General features: G+C 35.2%; 2 protein-coding genes across 3 annotated transcripts in view; one reads left to right on the plus strand and one right to left on the minus strand.

Moving 5' to 3' along the window:
• Nucleotides 1-23,098, plus strand: part of LOC114689503 (centromere protein P) — a 216,229-nt gene that overhangs the window by 42,056 nt on the left and 151,075 nt on the right. The window lies entirely within an intron of this gene.
• Ogn (osteoglycin) lies at nucleotides 2,003-22,951 on the minus strand. Of its 2 annotated transcripts, none has more exons than XM_037205740.1 (7): nucleotides 22,742-22,951; nucleotides 21,498-21,665; nucleotides 19,341-19,434; nucleotides 11,995-12,153; nucleotides 9,163-9,365; nucleotides 5,362-5,457; nucleotides 2,003-3,654 (listed from the first exon to the last, which is right to left on the minus strand). In XM_037205740.1, exons 1-7 carry the CDS (start codon nucleotides 22,742-22,744, stop codon nucleotides 3,484-3,486), a joined length of 894 nt encoding a protein of 297 aa, XP_037061635.1. In that variant the 5' UTR covers nucleotides 22,745-22,951; the 3' UTR covers nucleotides 2,003-3,483. The 2 variants fall into 2 exon arrangements, with proteins under 2 accessions (XP_037061635.1, XP_028719664.1); XM_028863831.2 differs by having other exon boundaries at nucleotides 21,498-21,745; nucleotides 22,742-22,946.

The following is a 23,098-nucleotide window of genomic DNA, read 5'->3' on the forward strand; positions in this document are numbered from 1 at the left end:
AGTTCCCACATTGCAGTCCCTCAAGTAATTCTCTTGATTTTGTTATATTTTCATTTCTGGGCTCTCTGATTTCTTACATTACTTATAAGTATAACTCTTTGGGTTATTGTATTTTTACAATAAGTCTTGAAGTTTGTAGAAATGAGTCTTTTCTCTTGGTTCTTTTTCAAAATTTTTTTTGTTTGTTTATATGGAGTTTTAAATATTCCATATAAATTTTAAGATTATTTTTATGCTTCTGCAAAAAAGCATCACTGATACTTTCAAAGAGATTTCATTGAATCTGGATATTGTTTTATTTTCCTGATAATATAAAATTTCCAGGCCATGGACAAACGTGTCTATTCTGTTATGTATGTTGTCTTAGTGTTCTATTACTATGAAGAGACACCATGACCAACTTATAGAAGAAAGCATTCAATTGGAGGCTTGCTCACATTTCAGAGGGTTGATCTATTATCATCATGGCAGGGGTCATGGCAACAGGCAAGCAGTCATGCAGCTGGAGAAGTAGTTGTGAGCTCACATCTGGTGCAGGCCTTGAGAGAAACACTGGGCCCGCATGGGCTTTTGAAACCTTAAAGGTCACCACCCCCAGTGACACACCTCCTCCAGCAAGGCCACGCTTCCTAATCCTTCTTAAAACAGTTTCACTTCCTTTCACTAAGCATTCAAATATATGAGCCAAAGGGGGTTATTTTTATTCAAACCATCGCATATGTCTTTTGCTTTTGTGTACTTTTTGCAGCATTTGTAAGGTGTAAATAATTTTTAAAATATCTCATTTTCATCTTATGTGTGTGTATGAGTGTTTTGTTGCATGTTTGTAAGTATACCACATGTTGCTGGTAGAGTCTAGAAGGAGGTGGGTATTGGAGTCCCAAGAACTGGAGTTATTGGTGCTGGCACTAAATTTGGGTCCGTTACAAGAGCAGTAGGTTCTCTTAACCTCTGAACCATATCACCAATCTGTAGGACTTTTCCTGTCCCACAGCCGCTCTCAAACACACTGACGCTTATATTAATTATAAATGCTCGGTTGATAACTGAGGCTTATTACTAACTCTTACAACTTAAGTTAACTCATTTCTATTAATCTATGTATTGCCACATGGCTTGTGGCTTTACTTGTCCTCCAGCATGTCTTGCTCCCTCTATGTGTCCTGGCAACTCCTGACTCTGCCCTCCTTCCCATCATTCTCCTAGTTTGGTTGTCTTGCTTTTAATTCCTGCCTGGCTATGAGCCAATCAGCTTTTTATTAAACCAGTCCAAGTGACATATCTTCACAGTGTACAAAAGGATTATTACACAGTACCAATCCTGTTATGATTTTTTTTAATTTTAAGACTATTTCTTTAGTTATAATTGTCAAGAATGAAACACCTATATAATAGAATAGAATCAAGAATAATTTTACTTGTGTTGTTTTCCTTGGTCCATTCTGGATCTTATTTTATTTTTCAGTTTAAGGGTGTGTAACAAAGATATAAGCTACCTATGTTCAAATGGTCTTACCTCAAAGTCCAAGTTTTTTAAGTAAACTCTATATTTTATAATTTTTAGCAATGTTTTCTCCCAAAAATTTTATCTAAACTATTGGGTTTTTTTTTCATTTTTCTTTTTTTTTAAATTATTATTAAGAGATTTTCTATTCATTTTACATACCATTAGGTTTAACTTTAAAAACATTTATACTTTTCTTATGGTATTTTCCCATAAAATTCTATTACAAAAAGACTATGGAAAGCTGGGGATATAGATCAATGATCTTTTCTAGCATGCACCAGGCACTGTGTTCAGTCCCCAGAACAATACACACCCTCAAAATACCAAACATTATGTGTGTATGCATGTGTATATGAGTACATTTTTCTTCTGAAAGCCAGAAAATTAATAGACATACCTATACTTTGTCCATTGTCTCAGTCTTGTCACTTTATTTCCATTGATTTATTCAAGATTATATTAATTTGTTTTTTCCATATTAACAGTACCCTTCTATTTGGATAGATTTTACAATGTTTATTGTATATTTAATTCAAATGTGCTATTAGGTACCATAAAAGTGTAAAAGTAGAACTCTGTTAAGTACTCCTGCTAAGCTTTCAGTCACAGAGAAACTGAGGCATGCACACAAAATGACACAGTAGGATAAAGTTACTATGATTAAATTATCAAAGTGAATGAAGTAGTAAGCAGTTTAGAGTAATAGTTGTGACTTTACAGGTCCCAGGTGCTTTAATAAAGTTTCATCTGGGGTCAGCCATAACAAATGAATGAGAGGGCGGTCAGTCTGCGTTGGGGCAAAACACCAAATGCTTGAGTGTTCTAGAAAAAGCATGCAGATTCTAACATGTACCCTATAATGGAAATGACATTGGTACTTTTATATATAAGGGTGGATATTTCTAAAACACTGATAATTTTGTGTTCAACCCCAAAGTAATATGTAGACTAATATTTGGTAGTGGGCTATGCACCTTCCTCTGAAGATTAAATTAGGAACTTTAGTCTGCATTGTTCAGTTATCACTATTAGACTGAAGATTAGGTTTTCTCTGTTAATATATCTGGAAATCATGGCCGTTGAGAAATGGTGCTCATGGACTGGATTGTAAATATTCAGCTTGTTTGGGTGAACGTGTATACAGTTGAAGCTCTACATACAGCACAACAGAATAGACTTTAAATTTCTTATATTTGAATGAATTTATTGATGAAATTATTCCTATACTGTGAAAAGTTTACACTTAATTCATATTTGAGAATCTTTAGAGTGAAGGAATCGTACTATTCTTTGAGAAATGGGTAGAATTTTGATTTTTTTCTTACAAATTTTTTTTATGTAATTGACTGAAGACTATCTATGTGACCACAAAGCATAAAACTGAACTTTTCTAAATTGGTTCTATACCAAAGAGTAAAATTTTACTTTATCTGGAAAATTTTGCCTAGATGTGACTACTGTTTTTCATGGGATAAGTGAGAAATACAGTAGAATAGCTGCCTTAACAGAAAGAAAGTTGCTGCTTTATGGAGAATGTCGATGAATCATAAAGTCAATGGAAGGTCACTTGGAACACTTGGCTTTTCACAGTTTTTTAGAACATCTGCCCTAAATGCTTTTGAGATACAGTAAATGTTAAGAAAGACAAACAGTTGAAAGTTTCTTGGAATTCTCTTACTTCATTAGTCATGGGAATAGCGTATCTCATACTAGTGTTTGTATAAAAGCATGCTATTTAGATGGCAGTCTAGTGTAAACTACAAGGAGCTTTTAATGCTGTTTAGTTTCACATCATTTTGTTTTGAAACTAAGAGATTCGGTCTGGATTATTTTTGTAGTTACATATAAGAATTTTGGACGTCTTTGTTTAAACAAAATTCTGTCATAATGAGATAAAATGATAATATTAAACTACTGTTTATGTTCCTTTAGACATTAGGTACACTATTTTAGATTATAAACTGCATTGATGGTGTTTAAAAGTATGACCCTATAGGTAATCTTTTTAAGCAAATAAAACTGTTTGGATGCTTTCCCAGAGCAATTGGATTGCCCTCCAGGCGAATCTCTTCAATACGGTCCCGAATGTAACGAGTGTCATTAGCCTTGCAGAATGTATCATCTGTAATTGAAGATATGCTGTTAAACTGAAAAATAAAAGGAAAAATACTCAGAAATCTCAAATCAACCTTTTGTACATTATACACAGGATCACAGATATTTTGCCTAAAATGTGATCTTTTTAAAAAATATTAGTTCACAGTAATAACCCTCTCTTGCAAACTGAACATATTTTTAAGTGTACAGTATTTTTTTTGGAATAACAGTCTATGTTATTACTCCAAGTAGTATCTATTCAGTATTGTTTGAATATAAATAGAAACATGCAAGCAAGAGAAAGTATCCCATTCCAACGTGTTAACTCAAAAATGGTACTGTGTGTTTAAAATTCCTTAAAGAGGTGAAAAGGCATAAGCTGAAATTCTTGTGGTGCTGAGATATCTTCTGCTCCTTTTCATTTTTTTTTTTTAAACTTTGGAAATTCCCACTTGAAGTTGGCCTATAAAACGAGCTAAAATGTCTCCAAAAGCACGTGTTCACCACTGAGAAAGAAGCAAAAATCAGAAATTGGAGTTCACTGCTATGTGGGGAAAGAAACATAAATCAGTGGTCTTCAAATCTGTGTTCAGAGTAACTAGGAGATACATACCACTGTGCCGGTTGCTGGCAAATTACCCAGGTTGTTTAGCCTCCATTATTCTGTTTGTGTCCCTTCTCTCTGCCTCTACCACACTACAGAAGGCTCGAGAGGAATCCTGGGTCCTGGAAGCCAGCACCGATTTTGGCATAAAGAAATTGAACTTGGAATTTCTTGGATGATAGGAGTGTCTTTAGTTGTTTATGATTTCCCTGTTTCAGAATTTTGAATTATAATAATGAGGTAACTCTTAGTGACCACTCTAGAAAAATGTAATATAGGGACAAGACAAAACAAACACATGCTTTGTACTGTACCTGCAGTGGGAACAGTATTGTCAGACAGAATCATGGACTGAGAGGTTCTCCATAGACTCAGCGGTATTGAAATTGAATTTTAGACTACTTAGCTGGTGTTGGAGAATTGGTTAGTATTTAGAAAACACCACACACATGTGTCACAGGTGGTGTCAGAGCAAAGATGCTCACCTCTCTTAAATTTGGCCTGTTAGAACAGACAACACAATTACTGCTACTGTGGTTGTGGTTCCTGTGTATGTCTCAGTGCTGCTTGGTTACTTAGTGCGCATCTTGTTTTCTTCATTGTCCTCATTGTGGTCACCATCAAGGAAATTCTCTTTTCTGGGCATGGCAAAATAAACCCACAGAACACCACATAGGCATCCCAGCCCTTGTGATCATGCTCAATGGTTTTGCCTGCAACATGTTATCTCAGATCCAAGAATTCCAGTTATATAGACAGTGACAGTGACTGCCTGGTGCCCACAACTTCTAAGACTGCCTGAGAAATAAGGAGCTGAAGAATGTCATAAATAAAAATAAAAAATGTGAATGCTCAGTGATAGAACACCTGTCTACTTTGTAGGCCTTGTTCTCAGTCCTCAGCATTACTTAAAACCACAACAAACTGACTAGGAGGTACCTAGAGATGTATTCTGCTTAAGAACATACTTTATACTTCCTAGATTGGTTTACTTAGTGTACTCTGGATTGGACCTGCAGTTCTTATATAGGCATTAAGTGATCACACTGCTTTGGTGATAGAACCATAATTGACATATAAATGAATTTTTCTGAGTAATAAAAATGGCCCCATAGTTAACCAAAGCTAGTTTTTGTGCAAAGAACAGTTGTACCTGAAGGTGAATTACACGTAGACTTTCTGGTAAATTAGGAGGCACAGATTCCAGATCATTATGGTCCAAATAGAGGAAAGACAGCTTATTCAGTTTCTATAAAGAAGAATTTGAATGTCACTGAGGTCTATGCATTCTTCACATTATTCAAATAATGTATACTTTAAAAACAGTATTGATGTAAGACATTTCAGTATTATCAATATTGGCGTGATAGTTTATTGTTTTGATTGTTATTGGGTTTTGGCCTCATAAGTAGCGTCTTTGGTTTTTAAGACATTATGATATCTAACAGCACTCTATTGCATACTCCACATTTCTCTGACCATTCGTCTCATCCCTGAATACTCAGCCCTTATTATTTGTCTAAGGAGCCGTTGTGTGGAAGATCAATGGTTGAATCCTTCAAGTTTTTTGATAATCCTGAGCTTTCCATAGAAGTTTTTATGTATTTCTAGAAAAATGGCTACTCCTAAGAGATGGTGCTTAGCAAGATGCTGCTTTCCCAAAGAAATTTGTCAAACATGTAACTTAGCATGACATGTGTTTTCCCGTGAGGGATTTGTGTTGGAATATTCTATATAATCAGTAATTTACTGCTGTGATTTCAGAATATATTTTTTTTTACATTACTCCTAATTTTTATATGTACCCTGTGCTACCATGTCATATTTTATTTGGGGGGGGCAGTCTCACCATGCATCTTCAACTACCCTGAAACTTACTGTCCTCCTCCTTCAGCTTCCCAAGTGTTAGGATTACATCTTCTATGCCTCACTTGCTTAATCTTCCCTATGCTATTATTTCAATCTTTTCTCTTTTTTTCAATTTTTAAAAATTTATGTATATGTGTTCATGTGCATAAGCCATAGTGCACATGTTGGAAGTTAGAGGACACCCCTCAGCAGTTGGTTTTCTGATTCCTTGTTTGACGTGAGGATCGAACTCAGATTGTCAAGCTTGACACCAAGCACCCTTACCTACTGAGCCACCTCCCCACTCCTCAGTTCTTTCTTAAACATTATACCTTTACACTATATAGACACCAACTAACTCTATTTCCAGGACTGCTTTTATATGAATTATAGGAACCTGATTTTACTAGTGGTTATTGCAACCCTAAGGCATTAAATAAAGTAGACAATTATCATTTTCATGCCAACTTGCCCAATATCCATCTTGTAAAATCCAAAGTATTTAAACCTACCTATGTTCTTCCCTCTCCCCCTCCCTTCCTCCCTCTCCCCTCCCTCCTTTCTTTCCCTCCCTCGCTCCCTCCTTCTCTCTCTCCCTCCCTCCCTTCCTTCCTTCCCTCCTTCCTTCTTTCCTCCTTTTTTTTTCCTGAGATGTGTGTGGTTATCCTAATTTCCCAGGCCTATCTTCACCTACTGGTTTTAAGCAAACCTCTTGCCTTACCTTTCCAAGTAGCTTAGACTGCAAAGAGTTGCACTATGTCTACTTTAAACATTCTATGACCTGCTGGTTATTCAAAGACTCACCTACTTAAATTTATTTCTTTAGATTACAAAATAAATTTTAAAAAATTGTGTGTGTGTGTGTGTATGTATGTGTGTGTGTGTGTGCGCGCGCATGTACAAGCAGAGGTCAGAGGATAACTGTTGGGTGTCAGTTCTCCCTTTCTAGCTTGTTGAGGCAGGCTCTTGTTTCTGCTGCTGCACCACCAGGCTAGGTGGTCCATGGACTTACGTCAATTCTCTTGTCTCTTCTCCCATCTCACCATAAGAGTTAAAAGAGTAGAGATGTATGAAATGGACCTTGGGTGTTCAGGCTTTGCAGCCTAGTGCCTTTACATACTGAAGCATCTACCTAGCTCACAAGGTGTATTTTTGTTTTGTTTTTAGAAAGTGAGTCTGCTCTGGTTTTGTTTTATTTTGTTTGTATTTTGAGATATGGTCTTTAAGTGTGGACCAGACTGGCCTTAAAGTCCTCCTGCCTTAGCCTCTCATGTGCTGGAATTACAGGTACTTAAACTATGTCCATCTATAAGTCTGCTTTGTAAAGTCAGCAAAAAACCTTAGTTTCTGAGTCCCTAGTTTAAAAAACAAAACCACCAACATTGCTTATGATAGCAGCAGCAAATCAGTCTTTCAGGTATGTTTTAATAGTATAAAATGAGCTTTCCCTCCAAATACCTTTGTACTTACATTTACAAACATTGTTCCTGAATCCAATTCTAATCAACAGCAAAGTGTGAAGCCTTCAGAATAATAAAAATGTAACTTCTTAGGCCACCCTGACTCACAAAGGTTACATTGATTCAGGCTTCTTTTCAAGACTTTTGCTTGAGCAGCATTATCTTATACCACAAAGGGTGTTAGATGAGTTAGAAGCTTCCCTGCCGCCTTCATGGTTTGATTCTTTAGATCATCTTGACATGTTCTGAAAATGCCTAACCATACATATTATACACTTTTGTGTAACTGTAATCAGCTATAAATTTTTAATAAAAAACCATAAAGACAAAAGCAGAAACAAAACTAACAATATTGAAGCTTACATTAAATATAAAGAAAAAGGAAATTTTTTTTAAACAGGCAGTTGTAGATAGGCGATACATTTATGTGGTTACATAAAGCAGCATAAATGAGAATTTCATAAGTTTAGGTTCTTCTATTAGGAGTTCTCTTGTGACATTGCCTAAACTGTTCTTAAACTTCAGGTCCTCCTGCCTGCGACTCCTGAGTAGTGTGTGTGTGTGTATAGAGAGAGACAGACAGAGAGAGAGAGAGACTGGCTGACTGGAACTTGCTGTGTAGACCACATTAGCCTCAAAAGCACAGAGGTCCTCATTTTCCCATCATGCTCCACCATACCTCACATCTTTCCTTTTGTATAAAGTTGTCTTCTGCCAGCAATAGCTTGAGCATCTCATGCTTTTGCCTAAGGTTACCTTCCCTGCCTTACCTAGGGTAGAGAATGATTATATCATAGCTATGGAAGTCCTGGACTGGGGTCATTACTTTTTTTTTTCAATTTCATAAAACATTTCCATTCTTTTGAAATTACTTGATATATTCTTTGAGGAACACTGCAATATTATCTACTAAAGTTAAATATAAAAGGTATCAGCTATTCCTGGTTAATAGTAACAATATACATTTTTTGAAACAATGAGCAAATAGTGTTTACTTTTAAATATAAAAATGTTCCTTTGTTATTAATAGAAGACACCCAGTTCTCTGTCTTTGTATGATATATGTATGGTATACATGTTTTGCTTCTTTGATTTTGTTTGGTGCTAGGGCTGAACTTAGGACCTCAAGCATGCTAAGCATTCTTTCTACCACTGAGTTATGCCTCCAGGCACACACACACACACACACACACACACACACACACACACACACACAATGTTCCCTTGTGGAATAAAAGTCTTTTTGTTCCAAGTTCTGGAAGTACTGGTCTGGGTAAATGCCAGCTGTAGCTGTCTCCGCTTCTTCTCTTGTGGTTTAGAAATAAACCTCAAAAGTAATCGATGAGCAGAATGGGGGAAAACAAGCACCAATTTAAAAATATTATCACTGGGTCAGTGAGATGCCTCATCTGTTAACATACTTGCTGCCAAGCTTGATGACCTGAGTTCCACATGGTTGAACTTGACCAGGACCCACAAAGTGGAAGGAAAGAGCCAACCTCCACAAGTTGTCCTTGACCTCTACATGTATACCTGATATGTGCCCCACACAAAATGAATAAACACACACAATAAATAAATATATGTAATAAAAACTTAAAATATAATCACTAATATTGTGTTCAGTCATGATATGGCATACTTACTTTGAATGTGTTTGCTTTAATCCCTTTACTCTTGATCTTGTTATGTTTAGCATTAAGTAAAGTAAGCTTCGGAGGAAGAACTGGAAGTCTTAGTAGTTGGTTTTCAGCAAGTGTAAGTTCTTCTAGCAGAGAAAGTTTTGAAAAAGTACTATCTTCTATGTCTTCTATCAAATTTCCCGTAAAATCAAGTCTTCTTAAGTTAGCTTGATAGAAATAAATGCAAAGATAGGATGTTTAAATCTCACTGTGTAGACTGGAGAAAAGCATGTAACAGATCACTCAAGGCCCTCAGTTTCTCTTCAGAGCCCAGGATAGTATTTGCAGTTAGTAACTCAGTCAAGTTCATTTTGCAGTGTTGATAATCTAACCTATAGCCTGGTACTGGAATTCCAACTGTGCTATCATGAGGTGCTGGAAATTGAACCTGGGGCTTCATGCTTGGTAGCAAGCACTCTACCACTAAGCTACAGTCACAACCCCATAAGTAAAGTTTTGTTGAACATTGAGTGTTTCTGTGTCTATCAACATTGAGTGTCTAACAATGATTCCCTTTCTTACTGTGGTGTTAGAATGTATGTATGGTTTAGAAGGAATCTTAGAGATCATAGTCTTTCCATCCTTCTCTAAATTCATTATGAACAAACATGTCAAAGGAAATTTTTACTGCACATAGTAGGGAAAATTGTGGTTCATTGGATTTAATCATGTAATTATTTTTTAAATTTTTGTCACCATGTTTTATTATAATTGTGAGTACATTGTATTAATTTTTCTCTACCTTCTTACTTAACATAACAAAGACAAAAAAATGTTCCCTGATTTGTTAACATGGTGCAGACTGAGAGACTGAGACAGATTCACTCATTCATTCATTATCTTTCTCTCTCTCCCTCAGTTGGGGGTGGCTTAGCATATAGTTTCTTTTCATTCATAGTATCTGTTTTCTAAAAAGTTGTTGCAACACTGAATTTGTGATGCTGCTTCTAGGAGAGCTCCAGAGGCAGGTGCTTATGAGCTTCTGTCAATCATTTTTGCCAACCAATTAATATGAACCTTGCTTTATATATACTTTTTTTTTAAAAAAACAGCTTAACATACCCTTCAAATTCATAAACATTGGTATAACTCATACTTCAGTAAATTCATCTAACACTTGCATCTTCTGCATAGGCTCATCATTACTGCCTGCATTTAGAAATACTAGATGGCACTTCAGCACTATACTTGTTGCCATTTCAATTAACATTTTCCATGTAAAGCAGAAAAACGTGAAAAATATGATGCTAGATGTGCTGAATAAGACACGGCTACATTTTATGACAACTGAAAGCAGAGCATTGCCTTGTTGTACTTTAGCTGGAAATTTATGCTTTGATTAACTCAGTTTTGTTGTCATTTCTCTGTGAATTTCTGCTTGTGATCATAAACGTACTGGGAATTGAACCCATGGCTTCATATGTGCTAGGCAGGTGCTCTAGCACTGAACTACATGTCCAGAAAGATGGATTTGCCAATATGGAATCTACAAAATAGAGGAAGACCAACTGTCCTTCAGTCTGCAACTTAAACTTACTAGTGACAGCATGAATAATCTGTCGTTAGGCTGAATCTCAAACGTAGAGTTGAAAAAGCTGGAGGTGTGGCACAGTGGTAGAAAGCAGTTGCCTTTTTTGCCTGGGGGGCAAATCTTGGACTCAATTGCTGCACTCCCAATAAATAAGGAAATAAAATATACTAAAGCCATTGTGATTCTTGGTTGTGATTTTCTTCAGGAACACTTGATGACCTAGGAATCTAGAAAACTGGCAAGGAACAAGTAATCCAGGGCTGGGACTTGGTATAGCAGAAAAGGGCATCAGTAGTATGCTGACCACAATACTTTAGTTCAGTTAGAGTTTCTTAGAAAGCCCAAAAGTGGATTGCTAATGATCAGGCAAAGAGTTAAACACCACTGTTTTGAACTATTTCAATTGAATCATCCAAGGAATGTGGTTGCTTTTCATGGTAATGAGTACAGCTTGGTATCAGTATTTTTAAAATTTGTTCTCCAGATTTTTTTTTAAAGATTGTTAATTATGTGTACATGTGTTTGTTTGTGTATGGGTAAGTGCATGTGTGAGTATAGGTGCCTGTGGAGTCCACACAGTGGTATCAGAGCCTCTGGAGCTGGAGTTTCAGGTAGTTGTGAACCACCTGATAGGGTTCTGGACATCAAACTGAGCGAGCAGCAAACTCTCTTAAACACTGAACCATTTTTCCAGCTTCCTCTCCAGATATTTCTAATGTGTAGCAAGGTTTAAGAGTTATAAGTTAAAGAAAAGGAGCCAAGAGCCTGTAATCCTAGCACATGGGAAATGAGGGCAGGAGGGAGGAGTTGAAGATCATCAGCCTCTATTGTATAGAGAGTTCAAAGCCAGTCAGTACTACATGAGATCCTGAATAAAACAAAACGGTAAAAAGGTAATAAACAATTAAAAAAAAGGAAAATAAAAGCAGTCTGTGTATTTATGGTGAAAGTGGAAAGTGAAGTATCTAGTTAGATGAAGTAGCATCCTGGTCATGCTGTTACTTCTTACCACCTGAGGCAGTGTATATACTGAAGATGATACACTGTGTTAGATGGAATAGTAAAAATCACCAGTAAAGAATGATCACAAGAGTCTGGGTGGAAAGAAGATTCTTCTAGTAAAAAGAAAAGATTGATTTTTGTAGTGTGTGTAGTATACTTGAATACCCCAACAGTGCTGAATATATATATATATATATATATATATATATATATATATCAAGTGAAAATATGTAGATATTTGTGCTTTTATGTTTTAAACTTACGCATATCTGCAAAATCTTTGGCAGTCAGCTTTTTAATTTTGTTGAATCGTGCATAAAGATAAGCTGATTCCTTTGGCAATGGTGGCACAGCATCAATGTCAACTTCTTCACAGTAGACAGAGCCACTTAAACAGACACACAACAGGCATGTAGGCATTTCTAAATTAGGAGACAAAATCATAAGCATAAACTAGTTTGAAAATATTTGTCATCTGATGGTAAAATTATTGTTATAATGAATGCTGTGACTTGAAAAGGTATGTTACAGAATCATTGGTATATCAAGAAAGATAGTTGTGGTAACCAACAACCTGTATTGTACTTAATAATTCATCTGAATTTTCCTTAAAGTATATAATCAACATATTTTATCACTTTACTTATTGTATGTATGTGTAAATTTGTGGGTGCATGCATACCACAGTAGGTTTGTGGAGCTCAGAGGACAGCCTGCAGGAGACAGTTCTCTCCTTCTACCGTGTGGATTGAACTCAGGTTTTCCCGACTTGGCAGCAAGAAGTGGCTTTACCTACTGAGACATCTTGCTGGCCCCTCTTTTTTCTGTTTTTGCTGTGATTGTCTAATTGCTGACCTTGTGGAGGGCTACATTTCCTCATTTGAATGTAAATAATAATAATAATAATAATAATAATAAAAAGAAATCTACAGTGAATAATTTAAGGATTGATTTATCAAGTTTAATGTTTTTCAAGTTTGATGTATTGAAAACATTTTTCAAATAGATGACAGTAGTTAATGACTTTAAAATCCCAAGTGAAAGGAACAAACCATTAACTTAAAAATGTTCAGTCATTGCTGGAGTGTTATGATCCTACCTCCAAATCTGACATGGGCTCTTATTTAGATGCCTAGAGTACTCCTTGGCTGGGCATCCCCTCTCCACTCTTCTTAGTCCTCCTTACTTCCTCACCCCCTGTGTCTTCTATTGTTTGAAAAGTACAGGGCTTACTCTCTGTTGTTGACAGCAATGGGTACATGGATCTAGCTGACCTTGGACTGGAACCATGAGTTAGAATAAGTCTTTTCCCTCTGGTATATGTCCAAGTGATAAAAAAAACTAACAGTCTTTTTAATTTTAGCCATTCAGATAATATATATTGTGTGGTATCTTAATTGTTTTAATTTGTATTTTCCTAGTGATTATATGATTTCCACAAAGTATCTATTGTATGTTTTTCCATTTTCTCTTAAGTTTTGTATTATTATTGTAAACATTTATTCTATGTTATTTCTAAGATTTACAGTTTAAGTGTTTTGCCTAGTTGTAACTTGTTTGGTTTTTTGCTAGTGTCTTTGAAGTACAAATGTTTAAAATTTTAGTCAATAATTTATGCCTCTATAGTTTATGCATTTCTGTTGTATTTAAGAAGTATTTGCTAACCACTCTGATAGTCAGCTTTCTTTGCTATGACAAAATACCTGAGATAATCAAATATAAAGTGGAACTTTTTGGCTCAATTTAAGAGGTTTTAGACCATGATCGGTTGGATTGGTGCCTAAAAAGGTCAGAAGAGGACTTACGACCTCTCTGGGCACTGCAATTACAGATGCTTGCAAGCCACCATGTGGGTGCTGGCAATTGAACCTGGGTCCTCTGCAAGAGCAACTTGTGCTCTTTACCACTGAGCCATTTCTCCAGACCCTTGAGTTAACTTCAAATATTAATAGGCAAGATTCTTTATTCTGTTGGTGCTTTCAACATGACTTCTGGAAAGGTTTATTTTTTTTTCTTTATTGGATTACTAACACATTGTCAGCAACCACTTGGCCATATAATAAAAGCCTGTTTCTGTGCTCTAATATGTTCTATTAACCTTCTTATCATTATATTTATTTACTTTGGGGGTGTATGCCATGACATGCTTATGGAGGTCAGCGAACAACTAGGAGGAGTCATTTCTGTCCTTCCACCTTTAAGTTTCAGGGTTTGAACATAGGCTATCAAGGTTGGTGTCAAGTGCTAATCCAGATCATTGACCCTCCATAGATCTTTTAATTTTTAAAGAAATTTTTATGCCCAAACATAGTATCTTGATTCCTGTGTTTTTATAATATGTCTTGATTTTAGGTAGTAAAACCATCTGACTTTATTCTTTTCAACACTCTTTGAACTACTCTATGTCCTTTCCATACTTAATACATGTATATATATTTTCATGTTTTAATGAATGCTTTAAAATTAAATTAAATATGCCCATTACTATTTATGAACATACAGATTGTCAACATCTCACAGTGTCCCAAACCCATCTTGGATTCCCCTACCCCAGTCCTGAAATTGGCAATCTTTTCACTGGCTCTCAATGGAGAGTGATATTAGAAACAGAGAATGCTCAGTGCTCTTGGTATCTCATTGCTGGAGGATCTTTCATCAGATAAAGCAAGATAATAGAAGTGTATATATTTTTCCTCTGTAAATACTCCACATGTATTCATACAACATGTACACATATATATGTACATACTCATGTATGTATGAATGCATAGCATATTAGCACAGACATCAGAAGGGGGAAAGCACATGGTATATTTCCACCTTTGTCTCTATATATGAACTCTTGGTTGATACTGATACCTTCTGTTCTAATCCAGCTCCAACGTGTTCTTTCTAGCCTTCTACCATTCTCTGTAATGATCTTCTGTAACATTGAGAAACGTGACTCTCATTAACTAACTATATCATGTTTACTCAGTCTAGAACACACATTAAGCATTTTTAATATTACACTCCCATAGCACTATGAATATAAACCTGCCTACTAGAATTTAGTATAGTCATAGCCATATAATGTTGTTTTGGCTAATGATAAATTTCATACACGATAGTGTATGATTATAATGTTCCAGATTATAATGTAAGTGAAAATCTTGTATCACCCAGTGACATTGTGGTTGTCAGAAAGTCACATACAGTGCATTGCTCCTGCATGTATGTGGGGGAGGTAGCAACATCCGTGTATGTTGATGCTAGGTATGCAGACTCGTTGCATTGCCAGTATTTGATAATGATAATAAACAACTGAGTTACTACTAGCTTATATATATTGCTTATATATGCAATTTTTTACATTATTTTAGAGTGTATAACATTTTCTAAGTTTTCTGTAAAACAATATTGCTGGGTTATTCTAACAGCAGCATTGTGCATTTTGCATCTGCAACATCTCTTGATTGTTACATTTTCTCTTATGTTAAATTTAGTCTCACATTTTTCCTTCATGCCCCTAGGAGCAGTGAGGCAGTCTAACACCTTCACCCACGTATGCACACTCACACAGACACACACTCACACTATATGGGCTAGGATGTATAATAAACTATATCATCTAGATATGTGTAGTCTATGGTGTTTACATAATAAATCATGTAATGTGTATCCTTGTCTCTTTTTACAGTACTTTAAAAAGCATTTTGTGTGTATTATGTGTGCATGCACACACATGTGACTACAGAAGTGGAGATCAGATGACAAATTGGGGTGTTGGTTATCTCCCTTAATCAAACTTTGGTTATCAGGCTTGACGCAGGTACCTTTAGTTGCTGAGCCATCTCACTAGCACACTTTTTGTCTTTAAGCAATGCATGGCTGCTTCTGATTTGCTTCCCTTTAACTTCAAGATTCATAGTCAAAATACTGCACTTAAGATTTAGTTGCTTAATGGTAAAATGCCTTGTTTATGATAGTGTTCTCTGTTGAGAATATTTTCGTGGAATAAAACAATATTTTCATGGTATAAAACAATATTTTCATGGTTAAAAAAGATTTAGTTGCATGAGATTTTTTTCTCCTTTACTATGTTATATTAATTCAAAATAAAATTAACTGTTTTGACGCTTATATTTCTATTTGTTTTTATAAGTTTATCTTTACTAACTTATCTACATAAGTGTTCATTTGCTTATATGAAACAGTATTGTTCTCAAAAACTAAGTCTACACGACAATTATGTACTCATCCCTAGTTCTTTAGCTCATTCCCAGTTCTCCTTCCCTTCTGCTCATGATTTCAGCAATTTCCTTGATGTAACTGGCCTAAGGGTCTTTGTTTTTTAAATCCCCAAATTTAATCCAGAGTCTTACACATGCAAAGCGAGTGCTCTGCCACTTAACCACAGTCCTTCTCAGGTTCTAGAAAATTCCCTCTTCTGTGTTTCTTTTCACATAAATGAACAGCTGCATGTAAGCTTTCCTAGGTCATTTTTTTAAAATATGAAGGCAGCATGTTAGAAATAGATACTCTTATGGTTTACTTTTTTCCCCACATACTTGTATTCTGGTCATCATTCCATGTTCTTATAGGTCTTCACTTTTTTTTTGTTGTTGTTCTTTTATCTTGCCTTTTAAAAAAAATATAGAGTCTGGCTAGCCTAAAATTCTGTGTAACCAAGTATGACTATGAATTTCTGATCCTCTTGCTTCCCTATTTCATATTCTGAGATTGCAAGCATGTGCTACTCTGAACACTTTTGTGGATTGCTGGGGATCAAACCCAAGGTTTTCTGAATGCTGAGTAAGCACTTGACCAACTGAGTTATACCCCTCGCCTTTCCTTGTTCCCTTTTATAACTGCATTGTATTTCTTTGTGTGAATGTGCCATTGTTTGTTCAGTGTTTGGGCTGTTGACTTATTTGCAGTATTTTGTAATTGCCAATAGTGCTTTAGTGATTTTTGAATTTTTTATTTTGGGTATGGGTCTTTAGGGTAAAATTCATAAAATGTGACCACAGTGTCAAAATTAAATATGGGGCAAAGGGTGTAACTCAGTAGTAGGGCTTCCCTAGCACACAGTTGGCCTTGATTTGGATCTCAAGTACTGCCCCCTCCCCCAAAAAAGGTAACAAGTAAATCTCTTTTGATTTTGCTAAATATTGTCAAATTCCTGTCTACAGGTGTTGTACTAATTCACATTTCTGCTTACAGTATATTCAAATATTTGTTGTTGTACAATCTTGACCATGGACTATGTCTTCATTTTTTTCAATCAGGTTAGGGATGGAATGTCAATGTAATTCTCATTTTTATTTTTTAATTAAAAGTGAGATTAAACATCTTTTCATATATTTAGTGTAACTTTAAAGTCATTTTGTTAATCGTTTTCATACCTTTTGCCCATTTTCCAAATGTATTCTTAATTTTTAAAATTAAAAATATTGCTGGGCGTTGGTGGTACACGCCTTTAATCCCAACACTCAGGAGGCAGAGGCAGGTGGCTCTCGGTGAGTTCAAGGCCAGCCTGGGCTACAGAGTGAGTTCTAGGAAAGGCACAAAGCTATAGAGAAACCCTGTCTTGAAAAACCCAAATATATACACACATACACACACACACACACACTATTGTTTGTTTGCTTTGTGTGTATGTGCATAAACATTGTTCTTGCTGTGACACACGTGTGGAGGTCAGAGTACAACTTGCAAGAGTTGGTTCTTCAACATGGAGGACCTGGGGATTGAACTCAGATAGTTGGGACTTGGCCTTGAGCCATGTCATTGGTTGGCCCTCAGATAAATTTTTGTTCAGTTTTGTTATTTCAGTTTATGAGTTCTTTATAGATTGGCGATATTACAGTTTTATAATATTGCAAATATCCTTCTTATTTTTGTCTTTTGCTTTATGTAAAAGTTTTTTCTTTTTTGTAATTTTATGGAGTAATTTTTAAAATGGTTTCTATTAAAATATCTGGATTTTGAGCCATCCTACTCCCAGACTGTCTGCTAGTAATTGTAAGGCTTCATCTTGTACATTAATTTTTTAAGTTTATTTATTTTTTATGTACATTTGGTTTTGCCTGTATGTATATCTGTATGAGGGTGCCAGATTCCCTGGAACTGGAGTTACATACAGTTGTGAGCTGCCATGTGGGTGCTGGGAATTGAACCTGGTTCATTTGAAAGAGCAGCCAGTGCTCTTAACCACTGAGCCATCACTCCAGTCCCATTTTGTATGTTTAGACCCCTGATCATTCTTAAGTTTATTTTTCTTTTTATGAAATATGGGTCTAATTTATCTCGCCAAATGGCTATCTAGTTCTCCTATGCTCAGTTATTTAAAATATTTCTCCCTCAGTGATTGAGTGCTTGAGTGCTTTTCCATGCTTTAATTATTCTGTTTCAACAGTTTTTGTTCATGTACTTGTATCTACATCTTGTTAAGCATGATATGTTTTATCTGTCACTGGTCAGTGTTTCTACAACTATTTTTTTCATCTTTCCTTATATGTACCTATAAATATTTTAGAATCCACTTTCCTAGCATTATCAAAAATTTGATAATCTTAGTGAGGTTGTCTATATTTTCTGAATTTAAAGAATAATGATATCTTTATGATATTGAGTCATCCCGTCCAAGAAAAGGATGTCTTTCCAATTATTCAAGTCTGTTTTTACTTAAAATACTTGCCAGATTTTTAGGATGTGTTTTCTGTTTTGGTCATTTTAATTTTATTGTAGCAAGATGGAAATTGGTGTGGGTGGGTTTTTCCATGTTTTCGTGTGAAACCAGGTTATGTTACTTAATAAGAATAAATAGATAAGTAAATAAATAAATAAATAAATAAATAGATAGATAGATAGATAGATAGATAAATAAATAAGAGCTATAAAGTATGACTTGTAGTTTGTTATTTTACAGCAATTCTTCTGTTACTGTAATTGAAACAGACCTTGTAGTTACTTACATAGAGTCATTTTTTTTTTCCTCCTTTGTGCTTTTTGTTTGCTTGCTTGCTGCTTTTTAAAATACTATTCATTGAATTTAGGGCCTCATACAAACACTCTACCAGCACATCCCTGGCTTCTGTGAGTTTCTTGAAAATAATAATTCATTATATTATATTGGTTGTAAGTCTGTTGATTTTATTTGAAAAATAATCTTTAATTCTTTCTTGATGTGGACAGAAACATACCTTTTCTTTTCTTTTTTTGTTTTGTTTTCCGAGACAGGGTTTCTCTGTGTATATTTGCGCCTTTCCTGGAACTCGCTTTGTAGACCAGGCTAGCCTCGAACTCACAGAGATCCACTTAGCTCTGCCTCCCGAGTGCTGGGATTAAAGGCATGCGCCACCACCGCCCGGCTCAAAACATACCTTTTCTAAAGGATAGGTTTACACAAAGTGCTGAATGTTCTTAAATGTTCTAGTCTATGGTTTTCACTCGGTGTAAAAAGGTAGGTGATGATTAAACTATAATGACTTTATCATTGAAGATGAAATTTCAGTTTAATATGTCTTGAGACAATTTTTGATTACTACAAGGAATAAAATTCCTTTGTAGGTATTTTTAAAAGATGCTTTTCAGAAATACTAGATGATAGATTGTTCATACTTACCATCATTTTCTTTCTTGGTGGGTAATGATGGTACAGCCTCATCTTTTTGTAACTGAAGACTTTTCTCATCAGGAATTATCATAGTTTCCTTTGCCTATTGTAAAGTTAGAAGTTTGTTATCAGGTGTAATAAAACAAAAGTCTGACTGTAAACTGGAAGGATCACAAACATTTCTCATAGTCACAGTTAGAGGTATTTCATCAAGATTTTCTTTATATGTGTATGTCTGTATATACATGGATATATATATATATATGTATATATATATATATCTGTAGTCGTGTGTGTGTGTGTGTGTGTGTGTGTGTGTGTGTGTGTGTGTGACATACATATTAGACAAAGGACAGCTTGTAGAAGTCACTTCTCTCCACCATGTGAGCCCAGGGGTTCTATGGCTGCAAGAAACTTTATGTGCCAAACTGTCTCAGCACTTTGTTAAGAATTTATACATAATTCTATTTCATTATTCATTAAATCACACTGTTAAAACTCTAGGTAGGATATGCATTCCTGAGTAAAAGAATCAGCTTTTTAAAATTTTTTGTTTCCATTGGCTGAACTCGGTATTTGATAAATATTTAATATATTGAATTTCTAAATGTTAGCTAAGGAGATAATTCTCTGGGAATGAAAGTTTTTCTAATGTAGAACTATTCCTCATATCGTTCTTTATATAAACTAATTTCCTCTTGTCAATGTCTATCCCTCTGAGCAACAGTACAGCTATAGAATGTAAAGCATGAATAACTTCTTTCATGACCTGAATTCGGTCCTGTCTTGGCCTTAGGATGGATCCCTTTTATTCCAGTCTCTACATCTGATCATGCCATTGGTGTAGGCTGTTAACACTATATAACTGAGCACTGTCGTTTCCCCTTTGTCCTCTTTTCAGAGAATGTGTTTTCTGCTGGTAGAGTATATTTATTGTATGGGTACTGTTCACTCTACCCTCCCCCCTCCTTGCTCCATGTTGTCTCAGTGGACTCCTGACCTTACCCTTAGCCCTCCTTTTCCCATCTGTGTACTGCCTAAACATCACTCTTCCCCATTAAGTTCTCCACTTCACACAAATATTAGTCTACACATTTATATTAATGAAAAACTGCTTAAAGCTCCATGTAGTTGAGTAGAAAACTTTAAAGCCCAGGGAATTTTGAAAGTGTCTTGTAGTTGGTTGATAGATTCAGATCATTCCAGTAAGACAATAGGTTATAAACTTTTTTTGTTTTGTTTTATTTTTAATTTTAAGCTGTTGCTAGAGATACTATCTATTTTGTCTTAACCATAGGTAGAAATAATATAGCATCTTAACTCATTCCTTTGGAAAAAAAGAAACTGTGGCATTAACATTAACTCGTTGTGAGTTGAGGGGGAAAAGTGTTTGGACTGGTTAATCTTAAAATCCTTACTATCTGATTTGTAGTAAAAATAACTTTTAAAGAAATGAATATTATTATGTATCTGTCTCTAATATTCCAGTTTGTGTGCATCACACACAGTGGGCAGCATATAATTTTATGCTATGTTAACTTTCTCCTCCCCCTAGTATTTCTGTATGCCCAGGAAAAAAAAAAAAAACACAAGTAATTGCTTTACTCTGAAGGTTGGATGTGAGTGATTGTGGTATAAAAGCCATAACTCAGTGACATGTCATTAGAGATCTTTGATATAAATTGATATAAACTGTTAAATATGATTAAAAACAAATCCCCATACTAAGTAGTTTTTCATTTGTTGGTACTCTATGTAACTGGCATGCATAACCAGTAATGTTCTTATATTTACTTCCTTGGACTGTATTTTTCTGAATTCTATAAGCATAAGCATAAGCTGATAATTTATCTTCTCCTAATTTATTTGAGAAAATATAACATAACTATAGGATATTATATAGCATTATTTAACAAATTTCAGCTGTCAAAGATCATCTTGAAGTCTAATGTCTTAAATTTTAATTTTTGGTTTCTCTAGCTACTTTTTGTTTACCATTTGGTACTATTTATTAGTTAGGAATCATGCATATTTGAAATATATAATTACTTTAAATCTTAAAATGCCTTTCCCTTCCTTACCTTATCAAATATTGAAATTAAAGGAAAAACATGCATTTAAATGTGTATCATTTTATAATATAAATTTAAAGTAGAAATAAAATACCTTAGTACTTTTTCCATGCAGGTATTTATCTTCATAGTCCTGGCTAAATTTGGTTTCTTCAAACTTATCTGTTCCATACTCAAGGTGAACGTGTGAGTCCAGCTGAGTTTGTGGTGCTGGCTGTGTCAGAGGCACGACCAGTAGCAGGAGAAGTGTAGGATGCACAGTCTTCATTTCAGCAAACGCAAGGTGACTGGAAGTTAGTAAACTAGTGACCTGATGACTGTGGAACAAAACTCTTTTTTCCTCTGGAAATAAGAATGCAGACTATCGAAGCAATATTTAAAAGCTTGGAGGATATTTTGGCACGGTGTATGCAGTAGGGACAAGAGAACAACTCTTTAACCCTTAGTGGTCCTTAATTTGATACCAACAGTTTTTTATGTAGCAGTAAAGATTCTGAAAAGTTCAGAAAGTAGTTTTATTTCTTACCTATCAAAAATTTAAGAACTGTTGCCTAGTTTGGTAACAATCAAATGCCTTGAATAGGGAATACTTGTATGCAGTCAAAGTCTTGTTGGGATACCTGCAGTATAAATGGTTAACACGAAGATCCATGATCCTGTGTCATGTGGAGCTAAAAATATCATATTTCAACGTTGCTGCTTTAAAGGAACTCTTGATTCATATTGATGTAAAAGAAACAGTTCTGAGAAAAGGATTAAAACTTAAACCTGAAGTTTAACTTTATAAAAAGTACACAGTAACACTTTTCAGTGATGTAGAATATAGGAAAAACCATTAATTCTCTAGTTTTATAAATTTAACAGGTTATTACTAGTTTTAGTTAATAATCTTGCCTTTTTAAGCTTGAACTATGAAAAATGCAACACTACCACTGCAGACTAGGGTAATTTAAAACTTTAAGGGAGGAACTTTGGAGAATGTACTAGAAAGATTCTTTGAGGCTCGCCAGTGAATTTTAAGTGCTGAGTACACATTTCAGACAGTTTTAAAACTGCAAACAGAATCACTTAGAGGTGCTGATGCTACACTAGAGATGCCAATTTGTCAAATATCCAGTGGTTGGAATTTCAAAATAAAATGGGATAGTAACTTTTTCTGCTTCCAGTTCTTATCTACATTGATGTTAAAGTTATAAAATGATATATGAAAGTATTGCTGAAAATTAATTGTTCAAGGAAAATGAAACTTAAACTACAGATGACTTTTATTTATTAAGACTTTTAGAATCACACTTTAACACACAATATTTAAATTAATATTTTGAAAAGCAAGCCTACCATAGTCGCTGGTTGAAGTCCTGTGTGGTTTTCCTTAATAGGTGTTCAGGCCTGTGCATTAGTCCCAAGTGGGAGGTGAAGAAGCAAAGCTGTGGAATGGTTTCAAACTGCTGAATAAAGCTTCAGGGCCCAACAGCTTAAATTCCATGTGGTAGAATCCAGCAGCAGATTCCATGTGGTGGCTATCTTTGCCAGCATTCCTTCTCCGGGGTGAAATGCAGGGTATTATATGAGAGAATGTGCTGAAAATGTTTGAAACTGCAGCCCCAGGGCTGCTGCAGTGTACTGGAATCCCTATCTCTTTTACCCTGTATATTAAGCACTAATCTCTTAGTGAATATTAGTTTATAAAAATGA

Source organism: Peromyscus leucopus, chromosome 5 (genome assembly GCF_004664715.2).
Source record: "Peromyscus leucopus breed LL Stock chromosome 5, UCI_PerLeu_2.1, whole genome shotgun sequence".
Taxonomy (NCBI): Eukaryota; Metazoa; Chordata; class Mammalia; order Rodentia; family Cricetidae; genus Peromyscus; species Peromyscus leucopus.

Excerpts from the sequence above, each read along its gene's own strand:
- Ogn (XM_028863831.2), bottom strand. The coding sequence starts at position 21,671 with ATGAAGACTGTGCATCCTACACTTCTCCTGCTACTGGTCGTGCCTCTG. Across the intron at positions 19,435-21,497 it reads TGCATGGAAAAAGTACTAAG|GCAAAGGAAACTATGATAAT; the intron begins GTATTTTATTTC and ends ACTTTACAATAG. Across the intron at positions 5,458-9,162 it reads TTAAAGCAAACACATTCAAA|AAACTGAATAAGCTGTCTTT; the intron begins GTAAGTATGCCA and ends TCTTCTTTATAG.